Genomic DNA, 27,846 nt, shown 5'->3' on the forward strand with positions numbered 1-27,846 from the left:
AACGGTTGAGGGGAGAACAGGAGTGACTGACTGGGGGGGAAGAAAGGTTGGGATGGCAGGGGAGGGAGCGGTTTCTCAGAGGAAAGCAGAGAGGTGAATGGCTGATTTGAGGGTGGGGGAGAATTTCAGGCACATGGCTGGGTGTTGAGGGTTGTCCTGTCTGGCTGCTGGGGAGAGTGGCGGGAGTAACTGGCTGGGGGAGAAGCTGGGCGGGAAAGGAAGTGTGAAGGAGACTTGAATGGGAGGGAATGGCTGTGTGGTAAATGGCTGGGAGGGGATGCGGTAGACACAGTGGACATGGATCAGGAAAGACGGTGAAGAGAGATCAGAAATGGAAACGGTCACGGGGAGACAGGTTGCGATTCCAGAGACTCTCCGTGCGCTGCGGGCGGGGGTGGGACGGGGGTAGGGGTGCGGGAGGGGGCGACTCGGGGACAGAGGTGTGCGAGGCACTGCGAGAAGGAGGGAGACAGGAGGAGACCGGCACAGAGAAATATCCAGAGGGAGGAAAAGAGATCGAGAGATAGCAGCGGGAGAGAGAGAGGCCGAGGCAGCGTCGAGGGAGAGCTTCAATGCGCAGGGCTGCCGCTCCATCCCTCGGCGGGATTTGAAGGGCGCCCATCCCCAACCTGCAGAGCTCACACTCCTGCGCAGACTGGAGCAGCAGCGCCGGGGAAATCCCTGCGCCTCCTCTCCCCCGTGGGCGGTGTCCCCGGCATTCTATCAGGGGAGCCCCTCTGCTACCGCCAAGCTGCGACCCCTGCACCACCCGTCCCTCCGTCCGTGACCCATTCCCCCACTTGACCCCTGGATACAGTGCCTCCCCCACGCCCGTGACTCATCCCCTCACCTGCCCGCAGGATACATCCACTCCCCCGCTTCCGTGATCCATCCCCTCACCTGCCCGCAGGATACATCCACTCCCCCGCTTCCGTGACCTATCCCATCATCTGCCCTAGGATACGTCCACTCCCCCACCCCGTGAGCCATCCCAGCACCTGCCCCGCAAAATACTTCAATTCCACCACTTCCGTGACCCATCCCATCATCTGGCCCGCAGAATACATCCACTCCTCCACCCCCATGACCCATCCCCTTGTTCCCCTAGGATACGTCCACTCCACCACCCCCGTGACACATCCCAGCACCTGCCCCGCAAAATGCATCAATTCCCCCACCCAAGTGACCCATCCCATAACCTGCCCTCAGAATATATCCACTCCCCCACCTCCGTGACCCACCCCCTTACCTGTCCCCTGTATACATCCACTCCCCCAACTGCGTGACCCATCCCATCACCTGCCCCCAGGATACATTCACTCCCCCACCTCCGTGACCCATCACCTCACCTGCCCCTCAGCATACATCTACTCCCACACCTCTGTGACCCATCCCCTCGCCTGCCCCATCCCATCACCTTTCCCCCGGGATACATCCCCTCCCCCACCCCCGTGACCCATCCCCTCACCTGCCTCACGCAATACATCCTCTTCCCCACCTCCATTACCCATCACATCACCTGCCCCCAGGGTACATCCACTCCCCCACCTCCGTGACCCATCCCATCACCTACCCCCAGGATACATCCACTCCCCCACCTCAGTGACCCATCCCCTCAACTGCCCCCAGAATACATCCATTCTCCCACCTCCGTGTCCCATCCCATCACCTGCCGCCAGGATAATCCCACTCCGCCACCCCCATGGCCCATCCCATCACCTGCCGCCAGGATAACCCCACTCCGCCACCCCCGTGACCCAATCCCTCACCCTCTCCCAGGACCCATCCACTCTCCTGCCCAAGGATACTCCATCTCCATCTCCAGGATCCATAGCTTCATCTTTCGGGTCGATCCCTTACCTCTAGGATCGATCCAATCGCCTACTAACAGGATCCCTCAACAACCTCCAGAATCCAGCCTTTCCCTGCTTGACCCCTCCCCTCCCCTCCCTGAAGGCTCCCAAGACTTCATCCAGAATCCATACCTTCCCCTATTGTTAAGGCCCATCTCCTCCACCACCAACAGTTGTTAACTTACCTCCAGGATCCCTCCCTAAGCCCTGGTCTTCCGCCACCAACTCCAGCATCCATTGCTCATTTCCAAGGTCCCTCTCGTACCTCCATGATTTTTCTGGATCCCTCCACACCCCCAGGATACCCCATTGCTCCAGGATCCCTCCCCTTCCTCTTGGGTTGATCCTCTACCTCTGAGGTCTCTCCTCTACTTCCAGGATTCCCAACCTCCAGGACACCTCCCTTAAATCCAGGATCCCTCCCCTACCTCTAGGGTTCCTCCTCTACCTCCAGGGACCCCTACCTTACCTCCAGGATCCCTCCTGTACCCCTAGGGCTCCTCCTCTACTTCCAAGACCCCCACCTCTAGGACCCCTCCCTTGAATCCAGGAACCCTCCCCAACACTGTGGTTCCCCCTTTACCTCCAGGGACCCCTACCTTACCACCAGGATCCCCCCTGTGCGCATTGGGTTCCTCCTCTACTTCCAGGATCGCCCTTCAGGATCCCTCCCTTAAATCCAGGATCCCTTCCCCTTCTCTGGGGTTGCTCATCTACCTCTGAGATCCCTCTCTACTTCCAGGACCTCTACTTTAGTTCCAGGATCCCTTCCCTACCTCAGGATTCCTCCTCTGCCTCCAGGCTTCCTCCTTTACATTCAAGGTCCCTCCAGGATCCCTACTTTAATTCCAGGATCCTTCACTACCTCTAGGGTTCCTCCTCTACCTCCAGGGTTCTTCCTCTGCCTCCAGGGTTTCTCCTCTGCCTGCACAGTTCCTCCTCTGTTCCTAGGGTTCCTCCTGGTCATCCAAGGTGCAGGAACCCTACCTTAGTTCCAGGATCCCTCCCTACCTCTAGGATTCCCCCTCTACCTCCAGGGTTCCTTCTTGCCTCCAGTATTTTCCACTACTTCCAGGATCCGTCCCTGCCTCTAGGGTTTCTCCTCTATCTATAGGGTTCCTCCTATACATCCAAGGTCCCTCTAGGATCCCTAACGTAGTTCCAGGATCTCTCCCTACCTCCAGGGTTCCTCCTCTACCTCTAGGGTTCCTCCTCTGCCTCCAGGGTTTCTCCTCTGCCTGCACAGTCCCTCCTCTGTTCCTAGGGTTCCTCCTGGTCATCCAAGGTCCAGGAACCCTACCTTAGTTCCAGGATCCCTCCCTACCTCTAGGGTGCCTCCTCTACCTCCAGGGTTCCTCCTCTGCCTCCAGGGTTTCTCCTCTGCCTGCACAGTCCCTCCTCTGTTCCCAGGGTTCCTCCTGGTCATCCAAGGTCCAGGAACCCTACCTTAGTTCCAGGATCCCTCCCTATCTCTAGGGTTCCCCCTCTACCTCCAGGGTGCCTTCCTGCCTCCAGGATTGTCCGCTACTTCCAGGATCCGACCCTGCCTCTAGGGTTTCTCCTCTACCTCTAGGGTCCCTCCTCTACCTCTAGGGTTCCTCCTGTACATCCAAGGTCCCTCCAGGACGTCTAACTTTGTTCCAGGATCTCTCCCTACCTCTAGGGGTTCCCCTATACCTACACGGTTCCTTCTTGCCTCCAGGATTGTCTGCTACCCCAGGGCCCCTCCTCTGCCTCGAGGGACTCTGCTCTCCTTGAGGACACTTCCAGGGTCTTGGCAGATGGATCTTGGGAAGACGCTGGAGTATCGCCGCAATTCTGCGCCCAGGCACACTGTGGATTGGGAGTTTATGGAGCACCCCTAATCTTCCTCTTGTTCAGGATGTTGGAGAGTTGGCCAGACCCTGATCGAGCTCCCAATTCCACGTAGCCCTCGTGGGCACTGTACGTAGCGAGGTGGCAGCCAAGACCAAGGAGCCGCCAAGTTTCGTAAGGCACTGTGGCAGGATTGGACAGTGTCCTGGGTCTGTGCGTTACCATGATCTGCGCCCCCCCCCCTCTCCCGCATTGATGGCAAGTGTCCTTAACACCTGCATTGTGCCAAAGATGACTTCACCAGGGAATGCTGGACGAAACGCGGGGATGTGAGCGCCATTGACAGAACCCAAGCCGCTGTCTCCCAGAGCTTAATCCGCGCGTGTCATGTCAACTGTGCGCAATTACCGACCCCAGGAGAACGAGCGATGAGTCAGCACTGGCGGAATACAAACCTGCCACTTGAAGACCGCACACACACCTCTCCGTAGCAGGTGCGTTAGCCCCGTGAGCGTTCCATCCCACAGCTGTCCAGGAGCCGCTCCTTGGGCGATCTTAGAGCAGAGAGGGGGGGCTTCCTCTCGCCGGCCCCTGCATGGCACTGCCATGGCCGCCCTCGCCAGCACCTTGATCCGGCAGAAGAGAGAGACCCGGGAAGCCGTGGTGAGCCGGCCGGCGCCAGCCCAGCGCAAGGTCTGCCCGAGGGGCACCAAGTCCCTGTGCCAGAAGCACCTGCTCCTCCTGGTGTCCAAGGTGCGCCTCTGCGGGGCCCGCGGGGGGCAGCTGGACAAGACTCCAGGTGAGGGGGCGCGGCTGGGGGGTAGAGGGAGAGGGGGGCTTTCCCGGGGTAGTGCCTGCTAAGGATGCCAAGGGACCGTTCACTTCCAAGAGTGTAGCCTGTTATAATATATGAGTAACGATGATAAATAGTATGCATTTGTTTGTTTGATTTATTTATTTATTTATCGATTTATATCACGCCGGAGCCCACAGGCTTTTATTGTCATATCTGTTCCTCTTTCTGCAGCCTCCAGGAAAGGGTCCTGGGGCGGCAGAGAGAGAGATCTGGGGGTGAGTGGGAAAGCAGGGGAAACGGGGGCAGCGAAGAAGGAAAGGAAGGGAAGAGGCGGAGGAGAGGAGAGGAGGAAGAAAGCGCTATTCAAAAGTGGAAGCCATGAGAGGAGCCAATCACACACAGAACCAACAAGCATTAGCAATGCCAACACGTTGGGCTTTGGGGTAGGCATGGCAAAGGTACTTACCAGGCACAGCCGTAGTGGTAGTAATTGGTCATTGGTAGTGGCAGGTGAGACATGGTGTGAGTACCTGGACATCTAATAGCAGTGCCTGGCTAATGTTTAATATTTATACACAAGACAAAACTGTTGGCTTTGCCAATGCTTGTTCTTAACAGAACTTCAGTGCTGGACACACATAGTGCCTATAAATCGAGCGGCTGAAGGCAGACCTGGTTAATATATATTTTTTATCACACACGTACCAGTGGTACAGCTCCAATTGAACCCTCAGAAGACTGCTTTTAAAAAACACTGGCAGGCACTTTAAATGCACAGTTAGATGGTAAGGCTTCTTTGAAGAAAGCTCAAAGAGTTTTGGGAGACGGGGATGGGAATGGCCATAGGGATTAGCATGGCCATGGGCAATCAAAGGGTGGCCACATAACCAAACAACACCTACCAGCTGTGTGTCCCTCCTCATTTGCCATCTCTCCTTAGCTGTACTCTATTACAATAGTTTTGGCTTATAGGGGGCGCAAGTTCCACCTAATAGCTCAAACTAAAAATGAGGAATGAAAGGGTACATTTGCCAATTGTTTTATTTGGGGCGTAATAATGGGGAGCAGCCTGCTTCAGGGCGCTCTTATTTTCCCTGTAGGGAGCCAGATGAACAGAATGAGAGAGAAACAGACAGACACAGGCAGAGACACATAGGCAGAGAGAGAGACATAGGCAGGGAGAGAGAGACGTGGCAGGGAGACATAGGTATAGAGAGAGTGACATAGGCAGAGGAAGAGAGACATAGGCAGGGAGACATAGGTAGAGAGAGAGAGACAACGGCAGGGAGACATAGGTATAGAGAGAGAGACATAGGCAGGGAGAGAGAGACAGGCAGGGAGAGAGAGACATAGGCAGGGAGAGAGAGACATAGGCAGGGAGAGAGAGGTAGAGAGAGAGAGAGAGAGAGAGAGAGAGAGAGAGAGAGAGAGAGACAACGGCAGGGAGACATAGGTATAGAGAGAGACATAGGCAGGGAGAGAGAGACATAGGCAGGGAGAGAGAGACATAGGCAGGGAGAGAGAAACATAGGCAGGGAGACATAGGTAGAGAGAGAGAGACAACGGCAGGGAGACATAGGTATAGAGAGAGACATAGGCAGGGAGAGAGAGACATAGGCAGCGAGAGAGAGACATAGACAGGGAGACAGAGGTAGAGAGAGAGACATAGGCAGGGAGAGAGAGACATAGGCAGAGAGACAGAACGTGCGAATCAGCAGATAGAGAATGAGGAAGGGAGAGAGAGAGAGAGGGGGAGAGAGAGATAGAGAGAAAGAGAGTGTGGAGATAGGGGGCAGAGACAAAAGAGAGAGGTATATAGATAGAGAGGAGAGAGGGGAGAGATATAGGGAGGGGAGAGAGATAGAGATAGAGATAAAGAGAGAGAGAGAGAGAGAGAGAGAGAGGGGAGAGAGAGAGAGAGAGAAAGAGAGAGAGAAAGGAGAGAGAGAGAATACTTCTCAGAAACCCCTAGTTTTACAATCGAGTAAAATCACTTGAACAGATCTCTCCCATCGGAAAATAAGGACAAACTATGGTGGGAAGAAAAGAAACAATTGAGAAAGAAAGAAAGAAAGGGAAAGAGGGAAAGAAAGATTATTGCAGAGAACAAGTGACTGCTACAAATGGTAAAGGAAGCAGAGACACTATAGATAAAGGGGTCCGGTGTAGAGAAGAGTAGGAAGGCCGAGTGAGTGAGAAGGATGGGTTGGTATGCAGAAGAAATGGCGAGAGAGTGACAAGGAAGAGTGACTAAACGAGTAAGAAGAGTGAGGAGAAGGGAGGCTGAGTAGGGGAGGAGGAAGGATGGGTGAGGGAGAAAAAAGGGTGAGCATTGGAGAAGGGAGACCAGTTAGGGTGTAGGAAGGGTGAGTAAGGAAGGTGCCATGGGGGAAATGGGAGGGTGAGCAAGTAGAAGAGGGGCTGAGTTATTGAGTAAGAAGAGTGGGTGAGGAGAAGAGAGGGTGAGCAAAGGAAAGGAAGGGGGGTTAGAGAAATGGGAGGGTGATCGTGGAGAAGATAGGCTGAGTTAGGGAATAATAAGAGTGAGTGAGGAGAAGGGAGGGTGAGCAAGGGAGAAGGAAGGGGGAATGAGGGTAATGGGAGGGTGAGCGTGAACAACAGAGGCAGAGTTAGGGACTAAGTAGAGTGAGTGAGAAGGGAGGGTGAGCAAGGCAGAAGGAAGGGGGATGAGGTAAATGGGAGGGTGAGCGTGAACAAGAGAGGCCGAGTTAGGGACTAAGTAGAGTGAGTGAGAAGGGAGGGTGAGCAAGAGTGAAGGAAGGGGGAATGAGGTAAATTGGAGAGTGAGCATTGAGAAGAGAGTCTGAGTTAGGGAGTAAAAAGAGTGAGTGAGGAATTGAGATGGTGAGTATGGTTATAAGAAAGGTGAGTGGGGAAGAAGGATGGTTAAGTGAGAGGAAAGGAAGGGTAGGTGAGGGAGAAACATGGAAAGGTAAGTGAGGGAGGAGCAAGGAAGGAGGAGTGAGGGAGGAGAAAGGGTGAGTGAAGGGTGCCTTAAGGACACAGGGAGGTGAGTGGACCACAAGTGGCTTAAACTGAATGGGGATAAAACCGAGATCCTGGTGGTGTGTTCTTCCTCGGCGTCTGCTCAATGGACCCCTTCTTTTTTGCCCAGCTTCGTTGGCGCTTGTCCCAGTCCAGCGGTGGTGGCGGTACTTGTTCGGAGCACTACTGACTACTGCAACTCCCTCTACCTGGCTCAGCCTCGGTATTTAATCCGGCGTCTGCAGGTCTTGCAGAACACAGCAGCGAGGCTTGTGGTTCGTGTCTCTAACCGCACTCCCATGCCTCCCATAGTACCAGTGATCAAAAGGGTTCAGTTTAAAGCTCTGTGTATTGTGCGCCGGGCCTTCTATGTCTCTGGGCCAGAATACCTAAGGAACACGTTTCGTTCCCTATGTCCCGAATTGGCCCTTGAGTTCGCTGGCCGCATTTGTGGAATTTTGGCTCCACGGGTGCGCCTCTCCGGAGTTGGCGGTGGACTTTTTCAGTGGCTGCTGCGGAGATGTGGAATGGGCTTCCTCTTTCTCTCCGGGACACTTCGGAGCAACTTTCCTTCCATAGGCAGTTGAAGACGTATCTGTTTGAATGAAATACTTTGGGTTTGTACGTTGCACTACTGATGGTGGCTTCTGCATCAGCGCCAGGATGCCTTTTGGCGAACGAGCGCTATTGGCGAACGAGCGCTTTTGGCGAATGAGCGCTATTGGCGAACGAGTGCTTTTGGCGAACGAGCGCTTTATAAATTCATCATCATCATTAAGGGGAAGAATGCGAGGACGAGGGAGCGTGAGGGAAATGAATGGGTGCAGCACTGGGCGGGACACTAGGTGAGCGATCCATGTAACTAGGACTGAACGAGACAGACAGACGGGGCCACAGCCCAGGGCGCTTCCTCCTACCACACAAAGTGATTACCCCCTCAGTAGGCACTCTACCCAATCAGCTGCACTGTGAGGTGGGGTAGAGCAAGGCTGACACCTTATTCATTGGCACCCTGTGCTATGGAAACCTCCCAGGACTCACCCAAGATGACATCCGCCCTCCAATGGTGACCCTTCGTTGTGGGGTGCCACGGCTTGCATGTAAGAAGTGCGCCCTCATAGTGGTCATAGAAGGGCTGGGGTTCACTTGCACGAGTCTGGCAGATGGAAGAGATGGCCATCCTTGCACTATCGCTTCAGTACCCACCAGTGGGGCACATCTCCTCACCCCAGGATCCTTGAGCACCCGACGGATCCCGAAGAGGAGTCGCTCTGCGCATATGTGATGTGTTCAAAGTTCATGCACCCAGATCAAGAGTCGGGGAGATCCCAGGTGATCCTCTCCAGAAAAGTATGGACGCCCTTTCCCGACCAGAAGAAGTCTAATACACTCGTATTAGGATGAATATTAGGACTACAGTTCCAGCGCCATTGGCACTCTCCTTCTGGATACGCCAGCAATTGAAGTGTAATGTAAATCAGTGGTACGCTGTACTACTAGTTCTTTTCATTTTTACAGAGCGTACCTTTAGTTCAAAGGCTCAAGAAGGATGCTTTGTGTTTCCCTGAGCCCAATATAGAATCGGCTCAGGCCGGACATTCAAGCACTGCCAGTTTCCAAAGTCACAGCTCCGTAGTCACACACACACCCCGTCCATGGCTCTGCAGGTCATTAAGGTGCTCAGGTTGCAAACGCATTTATGTTATCAGTGGCAGAGCCTTTCACGTGCATGAAGGACCATTTCCAACTCAGCGACCCTGCAAAGCACCAGTTACCTTGCAAATCTGTGATAGTTAAAGGGAACAACACAAAGCACACTTTTAAAGCTTTGTCTTGACATGCAAAAAAATAAAGTTGCTTTAAGTCACTAATCAAATCTTTTCAACATCATGAGTATTGATGTGCGGCAAGTTTCGGCGCAGAATCTGAATATCTACCTTTGTTTATTACACAACTCCTTTTATTACATGTCTTAAATCACTGAGTACAGTGGGGTTAACTAGATGTTTCTGTTCGGCATTATCTTGCATTCTGGGACTTATAGTTCACCACTCAGGATGTGAACGTTAAAGCCACAATGATATTATTTTGGCTGAACATGTTGCTAAAAGGATTTACATGTTGTCATGTGGCTCCATTATGCAATGTGTGTTTCTAGTAAGTAAACCACGTTAGATCATATTACGGTAGGCCTTGAAATCCAACAATTTGAGCCAAAGCCGTGATCCTGGTCACTCCCTCATCCCACTCGCGCTTCCATTTGGCCGACCACCTCACTCCCTCCTTTTTGGGATGCAGCCTGAGTACCCCTAGTTCCTTTTTTCCACTCCCACCAGTGGGGATACACTCTATGTGAGATATTTAGGCAAGTTCAACGGGAGGAGCCAATACATGTGCCCCTTGTGCGCTGCAGGTCTATCACATGACGCTTGCCCCAAAGGGCCCCCACTGGGTACCCGTAAATCAATGCGCCTGACTCAAAGCTATGGCATTGTCATTCCTCTGCGCCCTGATGCCTGCGAGCTCCGGCGCGCTATAGACCGACAAATAAATTAATAAATAATTGCAGGTGCATGGGCGGAACAGACCAAACATGACCCGTGTGACAAGGTTTGCACCGCAATAAAAAGACAGCCCTCTGAATTTTCGGGCAGAAAGCAAGCAAGGTCTCCAGAAGACATCTGCTTAAAGACCCTTTTCTCTAAGGGTCGTAGCAACGTGGCAATCCAACCGAACAGGAGTCAAGACGCCATCTTGGCACTCCAAAAGAAGCTTATTACCAGGGCTCACGACCCTAACTAGAGTAACATTATGGGATTCAGTTTTCACCATGCATATGAATTGCTACTCTAACAGGTCCATTAATTTAATTAATGCATGTTCTTCTTTCAGAGCGGCCAGGTTCCATTAGGCACAGTTAGCACATCATTGCTGCCTTCCATAATGTGTATATATACATTGTTGCCTGTTTCAATATTCCCATCCAGCAGATAACTACGGATTTCCAACATGCACAGTAAGCATGCTATTTCCAAGTTAGCTTATACCCAGTTATTATTTTGATGCCAGGTAACATTTTATGCAGTTATCACATCCTTTTTAGTTTCAGTATTTCCTAAGCAGATCATGGCTAGTTTACATTATATCTATTTAGCAAATCATGGCCTGTTTTTATTAGGTCCTTTAAGCATTTCAAGGGTGTTGTGCCTCACACCCAGCTTGCACGCTCGTGCCACTGCATAGTTGGCGCATCATTGACGGGTTTCATGACACCCACTCAGCGTATGATTCTCAGTTTATATTTGTCATTTAGAACATCATGGCCAGTTTCCATAGGGCCTAGTTGACACACCAAGGGACCTTTCAATTCCACCCATTTAGCCCACATTTCCTACCTCCTTGTGCCCAATTAACACACCAGAATATACCCACGTGGCAAATAATTCCCACTTTCCATTCTACCCAGTTGTCACATCATGGCATTATGCGCCATAATTACATCACTGCCTATTTAAATTGTGTCAAATTATACCATCATATGATGCCAACAGATAACATATTTGCCTGCTTCAAGAATGCTTAATTAGAATATTGCTGGCCGTTCTTGTTATGTCGAGCGGTCACATCTTAACATGAACACATAACACATCCTTGGAAGTTTACATCATGCCCATGTAGCACACATGTCCATACACCATTTACCACAGCATTAGACTTCATATTATGACACTCTGGTAATTTCACCGACTTGTATATAAAAAACATTTAGCACATCTTCACCAGGGTGCAGTGTGGCCAATGAAGAGATCGTTGCCGGTTTTGATTACTTGTAGTTCGCTCATCATGACCAGTTTTCATTATGTCCAGATTGGAAACTAGACCCAGTTAATTAACAATAGTAGCCAAAGTCCATTAAGTCCATTCCCCACAAAATGATTAGTTTACACTATGCATAATTAGAACATCACATTAATTCCACTTGCATGTTTTCATCATGCTATTTAGCACAGCATGGGCACTTCATTTTATGCTCTTTCAGCGAATTGTATTCAATTTACATAATATACACGTAGAACATAATTGCCAGTTTTAGTATGCAGGTAGCACATTCGTTTGTGCATTTACCATTCTTGTATATCCACTTAGCACACCATTGCATGTTTGTAGTATGCAGTTAGCACATTAGTTTGTGTATTTACCATTCGTGTATATCTAGTTAGCACACCATTGCCAGATTTTAGTTAGCACATTACTGTGTGTATTTACCATTCTTGTATATCCAGTTAGCACACCATTGCCAGTTTGTAATATGCAGTTAGCACATTCGCTTGTGTATTTACCATTTGTGTATGTCCAGTTAGCACTGCATTGCCAGTTTTTATTATGCAGTTAGCACATCAGTGTGCGCATTTACCATTTGTGTATGCCTAGTTAGTACGCCATTGCCTGTTTGTAGTATGCTGTTAGCACATTAGTTTGTGCATTTACCATTGTTGTTTATCCAGTTAGCACACAATTGCCAGTTTTTAGTATGTAGTTAGCACATTAGTATGTGTATTTACCATTTTTGTATATTCAGTTAGCACACCATAGCCAGTTGTTAGTATACAGTTAGCACATTAGTGTGTGTATTTACTATTTTTGTATATTCAGTTAGCACACCATTGCCAGTTTTCAGTATCCAGTTAGCACATTCGTTTGCGCTTTCACCATTTGTGTCTGCCTAGTTAGAACGCCATTGCCTGTTTGTAGTATGCAGTTAGCGCATTAGTTTGTGCATTTACCATTTTTGTATATTCAGTTAGCACACCATTGCCAGTTTTTAGTATGCAGTTAGCTCATTAGTGTGTGCATTTACCATTTGTGTATGTCCAGTTAGCACATCATTGCCAGTTTTTCGTATGCCCAGATAGTACACATGTGTCTGTTTGCATCAGGACCTTTACCACAGCATTGGCATTTCCATTATTATCACTTGGCACCTAATTGCCAGTCATCGTTACATCCATATAGCATCTCAATGCTGGTGTCCATTATGCCAAGTTCTCAATAAAGGCCAGTGCCTGTTATGGTCAGTGAATACGTCACAAGCTGGCCTTGCCTCCCCTTTCCCAGGAATGTTTATCCCCAGCTGTCAGTTCCAGATTTGAGAAGGCAAATTGTGCTGAAAATGCCCTAATGTGTTGGCGTTTCGCAAGGGTGAAGCCTATTGGAGGGAGCGTGCACTAAATTCCTTTCTCTGAGATACAGCGTACTATTGGCTGGCTTGTAGACAGGGAGGAGCGGCCTGTGCCTGTTGAGTCCAATCTACTATAACCAACCTGCAAACAAGTAGCAAGTCGAGCTGGGATGGGATGCTCATAGAACATCCGTTTTTTTTTCAACTGCTGGTCACTTGTGCTGGGTTATCCATGAAATAACCAAAACAAAATACCTAATTAGAAATTACTGAATTTTTTGGGGTCGAAAAGCAAAAATTACTTTTGTTTTTTTTCTCCCTTTTTTTTAATAATGCGGGAGAGACTCCTTGCCCCCCCACACTTCCCCCTACATTAACGTATACCCTTACCCCACCCCACCTATATTTTAATAAAAACATACAAAAATCCCCATCAAACTCGACCTTAAAAATTAGGTATTTTCTTCTTAGGTAATTTTGGTATCCGGTCATTTTAGTGCCAATAAAACATAACAGGGAGGACAATAACACTGAAAAACACAGAAAAGATTAAATACAGTGGGGTAAAGGGATAAAATGGGTCTCAATAGGGTTGAGATGGCTGTTAAATGTTGAAAAAAAGGGGACTTGCGGGGGGGGGGAACCTCCGAAATAAAAAACGAAACAATAATTCAGCATTTTTCGATGTTTTGTCTACTCTGTTATGTACCACTCTGTTTTTGTGTTTGGTAAGATCACAAATTATCGTATTTTCGTATTCAATTTTTTTTGGCTGATACCCTTGTGCTGACCACACAATCCACTGTGCGCTGATTGAACCACCCGCGCAGGGTGCGTGATTGCGCAATGACAAGCGAATCAAATCAATGGTCCTGGTGTTGGCACAATGACAGAATTTGACAAGTTGTCAAGACTGGTACGATACCAGGGCTAAAAGCAGCACAGTTACGGCAGTCGCATTGAGTTCATGACCTGAACAAACCAGGTAATTCCAAGGTGCTATCACCAGTCCAATTCCGGTATTTCACCAGTATCGCTTCCAAAGACGAAGTGGCCTGATTGATGGAATTTTTTGCACGTTTCAAAGTGACTTTGCACTGCCGTACAAAATGACTTTGCACTGACTTTGCACTGCAAAAATACACTTTGCACAGTTTCATGAATCAGGGTTTGTGGCAGCAGTGCAAACTCTCTTTTCAGCAGTGCAAAATCACTTTGAAGCGTGTAAGAAAATCCCCGAATCGGGTCCGAAATCTTAACATTTTTTGGCCAACGTAAAGTGCCTTTTAGCAATGGGGTTGACGTCGAAGTTAAAAACAGAACTTTGCCCCAGTTTGGAAAAAAAATGTTATATCACCATAACACCCGCACAGGACATATTACCAAATACTACTACACACACAAAAAAACTCTCAAGCAGAATAACACGAAAAGAGCACCTCTTTTATAAACTGCTAAAACGTGCCATGCCTGCCCTGTCCTAAAGTCCAAATGAAACACATCTTACACCCCGCGCACAAACCAAATAAACACCAACATGATCAAATCTATGACACTAAAAAAATCAATAAAAAATGCTTACCTGCCCTTGCCATAAACAGGGCAAAAAACACTGTTTAAGAATAACACTCACCTTTAATCATGCACCAACTTTTTAAATCTGTCCCAAAAAACATTGTGAACAAAAAACAAAAAATACAACTCCCTCCCCGCTCCCCATGGAGCACAATGACAGGCAGTGAATGAGGCACAGGACCTGCCCGCTGTCGCCAAAAACCGCCCCAGCCAAGTGCCCTACACATCGGACACGGGCGCCAAGGCACGATCTTCTTTCAACATCAGCATTTCTCTTGCCCGCTCGCCAAAACCCTAGTAGGTCGGTCTAGCCCAGGGGTCTGCAACCTTGGGCTCTCCAGATGTTCTGGACTACAACTCCCATCATCCCTAGCCAGGAATCATAAGATTTGCCAGTGCTTGCTGGCCTCTCGTCTAGGTCTTCGACCATGGAGACAGGAGGTTTCACAGCCCTCCAGTCCCTTGACCTAACGTCACTCACAGCAGAGGCATTGAATTCTGAAGATGCCCGCGACACCGCCGTCCAACAATCATGAGGAAAAAGCAACAAAAGCAGAGTAAGAACCCTGCTGCCCTGACCAACACTAACAGTCTGCCCCTGCCCTACACAACTAATCTATGCACACACGCCTTCTCAACTTCTCTGATGAATTTCCCATGACTTGGATCTCGGTCCCCAAGGGCATTCACCTACAGAGCCTTGAGGCCGTACCAATGGGAAAAGGCGCTAAACAAATGACATTACTTATTCGAAGTGTTGGCACCTTAAACAGCACTTTGCAACCCCCACGACACTGCAGCACAATGAGCCTCATCAGGGCCTTGGCGGTATCTCGCCAGTAATACCACCAGGATACCGCCAATGCAAATAGCATTACTGTTACTCTGGCGCTATTAGCGCCGGATCACGAGTAGCGGCATAGCTGTAGTTATCCATTCCCCATTGATCCCATTGAACCCAATGGGGGTTTCATGGCGCTATTGGCGCCGGTGCAATTAGCGCTGTGCTAATAGCGCCCAAAATGGGCAGTAGGTGGAGATGTTTACCTCCAGCAGAGGTAAAACTCACACTTACCACCCAACTCGTGATTGGGCCAACCCCTAAATGCAGCGGTAATAGTGTTACCACCGTATTTAAGGGCTACGGTCCAACTCGTGATGGGGCCCATGTGTGCTCGCAGGCACGCCAATTAAATGAAATGTGCATAGTTCACCTTGATAGGCTAATTTCTGGTGATATCACATCCCATTGCAGTTGTTAACGAGCCCCCCCCCCCCACACTTTTCTTTTTAGGACCTGACCCCTGGCTAGCAGCCCCGCCGCCACACTATGCACGGCAACCCACTAAGGCTGGAAGCATAGAGGTTTACTGCTTTTCCTAGAGAAAGCTTTGTTGATATTTTGGACGCATAGGCTGCGCGAGGTGCTATTTACAGCCCAGTTCATGTTTTGAAGGTGCGTAGGGCTTGCTTTGGGTGCCTAGTATTGGCCAGTGCAAGGGCTTCGCGGCAAAATGCCAGAAAGCACGAGGACTTTTCTGGCACACGTTAAAGGGTGATCCCTCCCTGTGACTCCATAAACTAGAAATCCCAGACTAATCCCTGCCCCCACAGAGCAGGAATGTGGGATTCAAATGTTTAATCTACGCCTAAAAATGGAGCGGCAGGCACGATGGATTTAGTATGGTTTATGTCATAATGTCTACACTACAAAAACAGTAATTGCAAATATCGACCCCCAAAAAGTTATTTCAGCTATCGACGCGCTATTAAATGCCCTGGATTTCTATTATTAACACCCCAACCTCCATGCTACACTTCAGAAAGCACCTAGTCATGTCTACATATCATATACTTAGCAGACAGTATTTCGCTCTTACTTTATTTTGAAATCGATATTTTGACCTGATCTGAATTGCTGCTCAGTGGAAACGCCCCGCTTAACGCTCAGCGCTGTGGAGGGCACCCTGTTTCTGACTACTCTCCTTTTTTGGCCAGATAAGCGAACTCAGATGCAGTCAATCCGTGATTTGACTAGTTTCACACGGTTTGACCAAACGGTGCAGCCATGATTATGTTGAAGAGACACTTAACATGTTGCACTGACTGACACCTAGCCAGTTTCTCTGCTTCAAGGCACATGCCAGATCCAGTCACACAACAGGGGGGATGCCAGAGATCAAAACGAGTGGCAACTCGCTGAGCTGTCTCACTGCTAACTTCAGCTAGGGGGTCTGCAACCTTTGGCTCTCCAGACGTTTTGAACTACAACTCTCATGAGCCCTCATCACTGACAATGCTGGTTAGGGCGGATGGGATTTGTAGTCCAAAACAGCTGGCGAGCCAAAGGTTGCAGACCCTTACGCCACAGGTTCCTGGAATCAGACTCATCGTTTGCTCAGATTTACTGCACAGCACAAGCAGTCGGTTGGGGATGGGGTTTAGGTTAAAGGGCGGAGCTTCGGCTGGAAGATGCAGGCTCACCTGTCACGTCTGAATTTGGTGAAAAGGTCCACATTGAAAATTACCACCATGGGGGGGGAACCAGACGATCAGGTGTCTAGGAATGCGGCCTTGAACCACCTGTGAAAGCCCACATTCCATTCCACCTGGCGGTCGGTTCCCCCCACCGCAATCCCCCCCCCCATGTTCCGTCTCATTATTATTTTCACCCCCCTGCTTACATTATTTCGGAGACGGCAGGTGCCGCTGATGCATCCACTCCTTCGCCTTGCCTTCTGCAGGTCGCCATGGAAAGGGAAGAAGGGCTCCATACAGAGCCCCACCTTCCCTTTCCAGGGCGGCCATCTTTGTAAAAGAATTTCCTTCGTACAATGGAACGCTGTGCATGTCCCGTTGAACGAAGGCAAAACATTTTTTTTAGAACCCCGGGTTATCGCTTTGGTAGCCCGGGGTGCTAATGTCCTTAAGCCCCTGTTCCAACGGCTGGAACGGGGTTGGAGGAGCCAACGGGCCGGAGCCATCGTTAATGGCCCTCGCTTCTCTTGGCCTGTTAACTTGGCCTGCCGGACCGTTACCCCCCCTTCCAGCCCTTGGAAGGGCTGCTTAATGCCACATTAAAAACCCAGGGCTGGGTTACCATCCCCAAGAAGGAAAGGTCAATGCTGGCCTAGATATATCTGGGTGTCAAAACGGTGCTCCAAGAGGATACAGACCCGTCGCCCCCCTCAGTTTAAAGGTGTGGGTGGCGCAGCCGCTTTATATGATCGCAAGACATATCCTGCTATCCCTATCCACGCTGACACAGCCAAGTCAGAGCTGTCCTCGCATATCTGCCACGCTGGCAGCTTTTGGGACCCGCGGGGGGCCTCTATTGTGATGCGGGGTAAAGCCTGCCCGACCGAGTGTGCCAGCCTCTAATAAAACACGCCGGGCATCCCCAGGCGTCCTCGCATTCGGCATTGCGCCATTTAGAGCTGCACAGGTGCAGGCTATGAGCCAGGCTCTCGCGTGTTGCTCACCTGGAGGCACTGGGGGCATTGATTCAGGTGATGTCGTGCGTGCTGTGTGTGAAGTAAACAGCACCCCTCTGTCATTGTACACAGGGTCGTGGCGCTGATGTGCCCCGCACAGAGCCCAGAAGTCATACTATTGTTCCATGCTTAAAAATGATACTACTATGTGACCTAGGTTTGCAAGCCCCCCTTATGTGCACCCCAGCAATAATGTTTTTAGAGAGGACCCTTGCTCTGCACCCCCAATCCAGGAAAGAACCCCAATATGTCAAGTTGTCTGCAAACTATCTGACTTGACCTGACAGTCTTGTGCTGTACTTCAAACTGGTCTGTAATCCACCTGTTTTGATCTTTTCCAATGTAACTGGCGCTTTGAGGCCCTTGGGTTTTGTGTGCTGCTATAAATAAATAAATAAATAAATGCATATGCCCAGGAGGCTGTACCTTTAGTTGGGCCTGGCAGGAAGCTCTGGTGGAGCATAATGCACTGGGTAGCAATGCGCCAACAGTGTGCATACAATGGGTACATCTAAGGTTGCTGGTGTTGGGTTTTGTCCGGACACTCCTATTTCTCCGAAAGTTCCACCACTATTCTGAGGCAAAGGATCACTGATACGGCGGGCGCCCCTTCCTCATACTGTCCCGCGGGCAGACCCGGTAAGGCAAGGCGGTACAGGCACCTGCCACAATCCTACCTAAACAGAGAGCGCTGGAGCCTCAAGCCATGGACAGTGCTGATAGCTTCTCACGCTGCACTCTAGCCAGGGTGCAGCTCATTTGCCAAGGGTGATCACTGCTCATGCTCGCCACCACGGAACAAGGCCCATCGATGCCCGGTATTGCCAATACCCCTTTGCGAGATCGTCTCGCATCATCCACCAGTGCCAGCTCCACACACTATCCATCAGCGCCCATCGAGGTAAGCATCATGGCCATTCACTCACTGCTGGTCTCAAGGGTCCTTCTAGGAGGAGCTTAGCCAATGCCCCTAGAATTCAGTAGGCCGAGAGTGCATGTGTGGCAGTGATGAGGTAAATGCACCTCCCTCCACTGGTAGCTCTGGGCATGCTGTCTGAACTGCTAGCTTGCTGCCATACATTCACCCTGTGCCATACATACATCCACCATCCGTTCACTCTTTACCATACATACAACCACCATCCATTCACTCTTTACCATTCATACATCCACCATCCATTCACTCTTTACCATTCATACATCCACCATCCATTCACTCTTTACCATACATACATCCACCATCCATTCACTCTTTACCATTCATACATCCACCATCCATTCACTCTTTACCATTCATACATCCACCATCCATTCACTCTTTACCAAGTGATCTCTGCCAGGCACCTAACTGTTACTGGCAACTGACTTCCTTGCACTTCCCCACTGTGGAACTCCCAGTACTTACGCCCCTCCCTCGTCCCTTCTCTCTCTCTCTGCACTGGCATATTCTGAATGCTCACAAAGCCTAGTAGGACCGCCTCTCTCTGTTCTCCTGGTTGTTATTATATCTGCCTTTCGCTCCCATGCTCCCTCCCCGTTGCCTTGTGGGTGCTTTGAAACAAAATTCCTTGACATTTAAGCGCTATACAAAGGCGCAATAAATAAATAAATAAATAAATAAATAAATAAATAAATACATAACTACTGGATGGGGTGGGCTATTACAACACACTGTAAAATGCTGTTATGGGGGCAATACTGAGCATTTGGACAGTCAGGCACACACACAAATTTATGGAGGCGCACACATATTGACATATTCGTGCACATTCAGAAATACACAGACACATGCCAAGATATATGGTCATCTAAACGGGTAAGCACTCCCGATTCAGCGCCACAGAGGACTCAAAGCGCCGTTCCTTGCCAGAGATACCTGTGTCTACTGCGTCTCCACCCAGGGACCAGCAGAACTTATTCTCCTGGAGGAAAATGAAAATAAAGGGTTAGAGGCTAAACCCTTACTCTGGAAGACAATCTGGAAAACATGGGAGGGATTCATTTGGAAGAGGGTTCTTGGTCTCCCACACGGTCTCTCAACCCCTTGTTTAAGATATGAACTGGGGCTAAAATCTTTGGGATCCTTAACAGATTGAAAGCTAGTTTCTCTCTTTCCGCCAATCAAAACTTCACAGCCACATACATTGTATGCAGACATTAAAGACCACCTAGAGCACTCTAAATCAGCTTTATTAACTGATATGGATTTGAGGGTTAGTGAGATTCTCTTGAGAACAGACATAGATTTTGAGGCTCTGGTTGTTAACCCCTTAAAAACTAAAAAAGCACTAGAACGGATGGACTAGATCAAAACAATCAAAGCCATGCTTAGTGCAACCCTTGCAAAATCGTTCTCAGTGCTAGATAAGAAGCTGGGTAGTGTCCGAAGATATCGTTAAAAAGTCCCTGATTGGAGGGCCAGAAAAAAATTCCTTAGGATTCGTCTGAAACTAGTGCACACTGGAGAGGTTCTCTCCAAATGGGGGGCAGGGAGAGGCCGCTCAAAAACTGTGTGCAATTTGTGAGAACCCTGAGAAGCAGATATTAAAACACCAATTGATGGAGTGTGAGGGTACCTGGACCACAAGAGTTACCCTCCTGCAAAGATTCGTGGACAGATGTGATGGTATCCTAACAGAAATGTTTTGGGATGGACTGATCTCTGGCCACGAGACAGCCCTGACGATAAAAGTGATACAGGTTCTTGAAAAAAAAACATTATTGCCTAATCCCATTTTTGTTTTCTTTTTTGCTCTATTTTTCCTGAGTTTCTGTTAAGTCAATTGTCTTGAAGATTGTAACTGCAAGTAATTCTGTGCAGGCCGTTTTTGTTTTCAATGTGTAAAAATCCTGTTTTCCATGTGACAGGGATCATGGATTCCTCCTTCTTTTGTAGATTAAAATGCTACTTATCCATTGGCAATGACAGTTAGGCCCCTTTCCAAATGGATCTCTAATTTTACTTGAAAAACGAAAACAAAGGCCAGGCCATTTTTTTCAGTGTTTAAAATCTTGCTATTCAAGTGAAAGGGACTTCTGTTTGGGGCCTTCAAGTGCACCCCACAGTATGTGTGGAGATGGGAGAGGGGGGCCTTCAATGCGCGGGGGCCGATAGTCCTACTTTTATGTTTATGGTTGGTCATGGTTTTTTATATTCAAAATCTGATCATCTTACATTAACTCCCAACTGCCTGCTTAAAAATAACACTGGTAGGCAAGGTTTGATGTTACTGCTTGATAGAGCTAGTGCAAAGAGGCGCTACCCCCACCCAAGCCATTCTCTTAACGATTCCAATACACAAAGAGGCCATGAAAATGGCTGATGTCATAGTAGAAAAAAACAATAACATGACTTTCTCCACAGTGAACTACCAAGATAGCCAAACACATAATTTCTTCCCTTAGGCTGCACCCTATGTTAGCCGCTCCCATTGATTCTACCCCCACCCCAATTGCATTGCAAAACATACAAACCAAGTGCTTGGCCCAAATAAGGCACCTTTTGTTTACCTGATGTATTTACCAGCCCTCTCTTCTGCCACTTTTGGACAATAGGAAGGCAGAGCCATAGCGCCTTTGATATTTTAATTGGGCTCCCCATGGCCGGAGGAAGGTGTCGACTTCCCCCTTCTTGAGATGCCTTGATGTACCCGTGGCTGTCACATTACAGTTGAACATGACAGGGGAGGACAGCGCCTGTAGGCTGTGCCCTCGCAGAGTTCACTCGACTATGCATTTGTTGCGCAGTGAGAAGGGAAAATGTGTGCGGAATGGCCCCAGACATTTTAGGAGGCTGATCTTCCATCATTCATTTTAATTTCAAAAATCAAAAAAGCGCAGGCGAGCGCACACTCCCCGTGCAGATGGTCGAATACCTCACATGTACCTCAGCCTCAACATGTGAACCACCACCCTACTGAGGATCTGGTTCGTCATCAAGGCAAAAGTACCATTTGAGGCCATCTGCATTTCCATTCTGGGAGCCTGGCTTGTGCAGGATGTCCATATCTAAGCCCTGAATTGATTTGGCCCAATGCAAAAGTATAGGGTTCTCCCCTTGCATGGCCATTAACCATCGCAGAGGTCGATGGTCTGTCTGGATCGTAAAGTGAGACCCAAAGATGTAGGGTTTTAGCTTCTTTATTCCCCACACGCCTGCATATGCCTCTTTTTCTATGATAGCCCAGTTCCTTTCCCTTTAGTCAACCACCTGCTAATGTAGGCGACAGGTTGCTCTACCCCTTCAGAGTTCAGCTGCATTAACACTGCTCCAATCCCAAAATCACAGGTGTCTGTCTGGATAATGAACTCCTGACCATAGTCTGGCGCTTTCAGAACTGGGGCCCTGCAGAGTCCATCCTTTATATCCTGAAAGGACGTTTGACAGGCGGGGGTCCAAGTTACCTTCTTCTGCATCTTCTTGGAAGGTACATCATTCAGGGGCGTGGCAATGGTCCTGCACCTCCTGATGAACGAACGGTAGTAGCCGGTGAGACCTAGAAAGGCTCTCACCTGCGTCTGGTTGGTGGAGATGTCCCAATCCTTCGCAGCCTGTACCTTTGCTTCAAGAGGTTGTTTCTCACCTCCACCGACTATGTGGCCTAGGCAAGTCACTGTGCCCTGCGCTATCTGGCACTTTGTGACCTTGAAAGTCAGGACTGCATTTTGCAGCTCCCAAAGCACTTGTTTCTGGTGGGATACATGATCCTCCCAGGTGTGGCTGAAGACAGCAATGCCGTCTAAATAGGCGACACTGACGTTTTCCAGTCCTGACAAAACATTGATAACCATCATCTGAAAAGTGGCAGGGGCATTCCTCAATCCGAAGGGGATCACAGTGAACTGATAATGTCCTTCCGAAGTTGCGAAGGCTGACCTCTCCCTCGCTCCATCTGTCAAGTCGATCTGCCAATAACCCGCCATGAGTTCAAAGGTACTCATGCACTTGGTAGCTCTGAGCTTGTCAATGAGCTCATCTGCCTGAGGAATGGGGTGAGCATCTGTCTTTGTGACAGAATTGAGCCCCCCGTAGTCCACAAAAAATTGAACTTCAGTCTTCTCACCACTGGTCTTTTTAGGGACAAGTAGCACTGGGCTAGCCCAGGGGCTGTGGGATCGCTCAATCACTCATAGGGACAACATCTTGGAAACGTCCTCCTTGATGGTGTCCCTGACCTTATCAGATATCCGGTGAACCCTACTTTTCACCAGCTTACTGTCTCCAGTGTCCACATCATGGGTGAACCAATCTGCGTGATCGTGAGTCAGCGAAAACAGACCGGCAAACTGTCCCAGTAAACAGCGACAGTCTGTCAGCTGCTGTTCTGATAGGTCCATTACAAGGTTGACACCTTTAGCTAACTCTTCTCTGGCTTCAGTGTGTAAGAGGTCTGGGAGGGGACCGGTCTCCTTCTCAGTCTCTCCGTCAGGCACTAATGCCATAGCAAAGTCATCCCGGCTATAATGGGGTTTTAGCCGGTTGACATGAAAGACCCTGCACATCTGTTTAGGTCTTTTTACGTCAATGAGATAATTCACCTCACTGACCTTTTCCAGCACACAATAAGTCCAAGTCCACTTGTCCTGGAGGGCTCTGGGCTTGACAGGCTCATTAATCCACACCCACTGACCTGCAGAGAATTGACTTTCACTGTGGCCTTCTGGTCGTGCCAGTGCTTCATCAGCTCCTGACTGGCCTTTACTTGGCCATTCTAGACCAAAGGCCAAGTACATAGTCCACCACATCTCGTGTAGGGGATGGGGGTTTGCTTTCCCATTCCTCTTTCACTAGACTGAGGGGATCTCGTACAGGGTGCCCAAACAGAAGTTCAAAGGGGATAAACCCAACTTCGTTCTGTGGCAACTCCCGGTAGGGGAACAGAAGGCATGGCAGGAGAATATCCCATTTTCTCCTCAGGTGCTCTTCCAAGCCACCTATCCTGCCTGTCAGGATCTTGTTGAACCGCTCAACAAGTCAACAAAGAGGTGTACACCTGTGTTCTCTGAGAGAGGAAACAATTGGTTTTGTGGATAGGTTCTATTGTTTATACTATCCAAAGTGTATGTTGTCGGGTCTCCATAGTTTGAGACCCACGAGTTTGGGATTATGAATACCCACCCCCAGTTTCAATGAGTATTCCAACAGTTTCATCAAAAAGACGTTGGAGAATGAAGGATTAGTCAATACATTTGTTTTACTTCATTAAAAACGATATTGTCAGCTTAAAGAATAACAGCATAAAGAAAACACACGAAAAAACAAATTACAGGTCGTTAATAATCAGCATACTGACATAAAAAAAGCAGTCATGAATAGTTGACAATTGCTTTATGTCACTTTTTGCAGACTAAATGTTAGAGTGCACAGAGTGCAGTCTAGACTCTGGCGAATATAAAAGCTTCATACTGTGGTTGATAAGCAATAAAAATTGAAAAAAGAAATTCATAGAACAATTATTTGGACCCAGAAGCATATTGTTTGCTTCTTGTATGAAGCTTCTACCCCATATAGGGGCTAGTGGTCAATATACCAATGTTGGACCAAACCTATGCTGACACTGGGGAGATTGGGGTCTCAATGTTACCCTGAGTGAGAAATAGATTTGGTAAGGAGATATTGTTTCAGGGTCTTATGATTCGAGATATCTTTGCCTTGGCCTACGCAGAAATAATTAAGTTAGCAAAATCTCAAGGCAGGAAACCTATCCATGTGTGGTTGATCCCTGTGGTCTTCACGTTTCGGCGGACACGAGATATTCAGATGCCACCTTCATCAGGGCTCCATATGGGGGACCCTGTGGGAGAAGAGCAAATTTGGGGTGTGATAGAAGGGTGTTCCATAGAATGCCTGTAAATACTTACCTAGCGGGGCTTGAATCCCAAGTCTCGAGTCTGAATATCGATAAGTAGCAACACGGTCAGCTGTGGCGGTAACAATGTAGAATAGTTTAATGAGAACTGCCCATTGAAAACAGAAGAGTGGCCTGTTGATGCAGTTTCTCTAGGCGTCTGGGGGGACAGGAAGTATCTGAGTGTGGTCCTGTGGGTAATATGTAAGCGTAAGCAAAGGGGTCAAAGTGGGGTATAGAAATTTGCAAGTACATACTGGCATAACGGCTGAGTTCCGTATACACCATCAGAGGGGTGAATAATGTCAGGGTCCTAAAATTCCCATTACCTACAAGTGTTCACTATGTGCATAACATTCCTCCGGTGTGCCTTTCTAGGGACAGTTCCTGGTGTTGTGAATCCGCTCCTCCCTTTCTCCACTCAACAAGCCCATTGGTTTGTGGATGGTAGGATGTAGAGAACCAGTAAGTGACTCCGTACTCTTCCCAAATAGCCTTCAAATATGCTGATATGAAGTTTGATCCCCTGTCAGAAATGACTTTCTTGGGCAATTCCCCACAGGAGAATATCCCAATCAGAGTCTTCGCAACCACAGGGACTTTGATGCCTCAGGGTATTTTGTGGCGTGGTCTACTAACACCAAGATTTATCTGTTCCCTGTGCTGGTTTGAGGATCCAAAGGACCCACAATACCCATGCCTATTCTCTCGAAAGGCCGCCCAACCATGGGTAGTGGAATGAAGGGGGCCAGAAGCTTGACAAGTTGGGCAGGACCGGACAAATTCCTTAACCTTTATGCTGAACTGCGGCCAGAAAAGGTGTGCAGACAACCAGTCTGATGTCTGAGTCACTCCCAAGTGACCCGCTAAAGGAATTTGGGGAGCCAAATCCAAAAGGAACTTTCCTTGGCATTGTGGAATCACCAACATTCTGTTGCCCTCCCACTGAGAGTCTTTTGGGTTTCTGTACGGGAGTCCATCCTCCCAGTACACTTTGAACATTCCAGGGGCCTCGCCCTTAACTTGCTCCTCCACCTGCTACCGGTGACCCGCTAGAGTGGGACACTCTTTCTCGGCTATGAAGATGTCAGTCCGACCGGCGCCCCCACCTGATGCAAACTCATCCAGCTTGGGCAGGCCCTTCAGATGCGCGCCCACCTGGTCCCTCCACCTCAGGTTCCTGCGCTGCGCCAGGCAACTCGGAAGTCACTGAGTCCCCTGCTACCAACGTAGGGTCCTCATTGACTAGTAGCCCCTTTCCCGCAGGAGTAGGCAACTCAGTAGTCTGTGGAACTGGACTAGGGGCTACCGACCACACCGGTCCTTCCAACAAGCCCTCTGAGAGTGTTCAATCTGGCAATCTCTTTTGCCCTCAATCGGGTAGCCACTGCGATTATCTCGGGATCAGGAAGATCATTACCCAACAAACATGGGACAGGGATGGAGTCTTTCACCGCTACACGGTGCTTGGTCATTTCACCTAGCCAGCTACACTCTACTATCGCCAAGGGGCACTAACTCTTTCCATCAAACCCACTTACGCTACAATCAGGCCCATCAATATACTGGCCTGGCTGTACCCACTGCCGGGTGACAGCAGTGATGCTAGCTGTGGTGTCTTGGACCGCAGGAGTTTTGTGTCCATTGACATACACATGATGTTTTAGATAAAGTTGAGCATTATTGGGAACTGGGGTCTCTACCGGAGATCTGGTACCGTTCCCACTCAGTGTAACCAATCTGCATTTAGCCACTCTCTGGCCTAGTGGGAATTCCTCCTCTAAGAGACCCACACTAATGATGGTCTCTTCCACGCGTACAACATTCACTGTGGCTTGCTTGGGTTAGCCCTTGCAAGCATGATCCCCTTTGCTATGGCCCAGCTCCTTACACAGTAAACAACAATTTGGCTGGTGAGAACGCAGGTGTTCCAGTGTTAGAGGTGCCTGCGCTCTTCTTTCGATGTGCACGGCTGAAGAAGAGTTTTGCGATTTCCCTTAGTTCTTTTGGGAACCTGACTTCGAATAGGATTGGGTTGGACCTTTGTCCTTCCCATACTTATTTGCTTTTTTGCCTGCTGATTTCTCTTCCAGTTTGGGTGTGCTCGCCTGACCCTTTTTCTGGACTCGTGTACTCACAGACCTATCGGCAGCCTTTGCAAGCTCCCTAGGGTCTGTGATAGTCTTGTCCACAAGATGCTGTTGTAGGTCAACCTCACAATTTTTCAATACATGCTCTGATGCAATCAAATTGAACATCCCTTTATCTGTGTGAACTTTGTTACCAGCCACCAACCCGCTCAGATATTTCTAGGACAAGTGTGTGAACGCTTCAAATGTCTGCCCACTTTTCTTTCTGAGCTCTCTGAAGCTCTTGAGATACTGTTCTTGGGTTTTACAGAACTTCCTGAGGGGGGCTACATTCATGCTCTCATAAACGGGCCTTTCTTCAGGAGTTAACTGAAGAATTGCATCAGTCACTGGTGTCGGTAAGCGACTCAACAGGGCTTCAACCCACAATACCTCATCCACCTCCTGTAGCTGGCAAGCCAGCTCGAGCGCTTCAAACCAGTCAAAAATATCCTTCCCCGTTTCATAAGCCTGTGCTAAATCTTTGGGAAAGTGCTGTCGGGGCTTATCCCGCGCACTCTAGTTTGAGCCACTCTGCTGCTTTTGCTAGAGGCGGATCTGTTGGCCTCCTTCTGCACTTCAAGCGCCAGCTTGCACAGCTCTATGGATACCTTGTCCCACAGTAGTCTCCTCTCCACAAGCAGGAGCTTTCTAGCCGTTACCTCATTAACAGCTGGTACACTTACTGGGCCACTTAGAGACTATGCTAGGGACTGGGACCTGCGGGATGCTGTTCTAGCCCCTGTCCTCACTGACACTCTCCTGTGTTGAGAAACCACACTTGCCCACCAGTGGAACGATTGGCCAGAAACACTGCTCTTGCGGTAGTCCTCATCATTTCCGCTGTCGGGAAGGTCTTGCTCGTTTCGGGTACACAGGGCCTAGCCTGTCCCATGGGGTCTTTTTGCCCAACCACCCTTGCTTCTACCCAAGCTTGGAGGCTGATCAGCAACTCATGTTTATTAACCTTAGTGCTATGAGGAAATCCGCTCTCTTGATATAAGACGTGCAGGACATCTTTGGTCATGCCTTTAACAGTCTCCATGTCGAGCTCCATGACTATTACTGATACCTAGCGATGACTAAACATTGCCCGCAACAGTACTTTTATTGTTGGGTGACTTAAGCTGTGTGCAAGGCTCCAATTGATC

General features: G+C 49.1%; 1 protein-coding gene across 1 annotated transcript in view; it reads left to right on the forward strand.

Annotated features, from left to right (window-relative positions):
- Positions 1 to 459: 459 nt before the first annotated feature.
- Positions 460 to 27,846, forward strand: part of FGF11 (fibroblast growth factor 11) — a 668,532-nt gene continuing 641,145 nt past the window's right edge. The window contains exon 1 of the mRNA XM_069644469.1: positions 460 to 4,467. Coding sequence (XP_069500570.1) covers positions 4,275 to 4,467 — 193 coding nt within the window. The 5' untranslated portion in view covers positions 460 to 4,274. The remainder of the gene's footprint in view (positions 4,468 to 27,846) is intronic.

Source organism: Ambystoma mexicanum, chromosome 1p (genome assembly GCF_040938575.1).
Source record: "Ambystoma mexicanum isolate Mex_15411 chromosome 1p, UKY_AmexF1_1, whole genome shotgun sequence".
NCBI lineage: Eukaryota > Metazoa > Chordata > Amphibia > Caudata > Ambystomatidae > Ambystoma > Ambystoma mexicanum.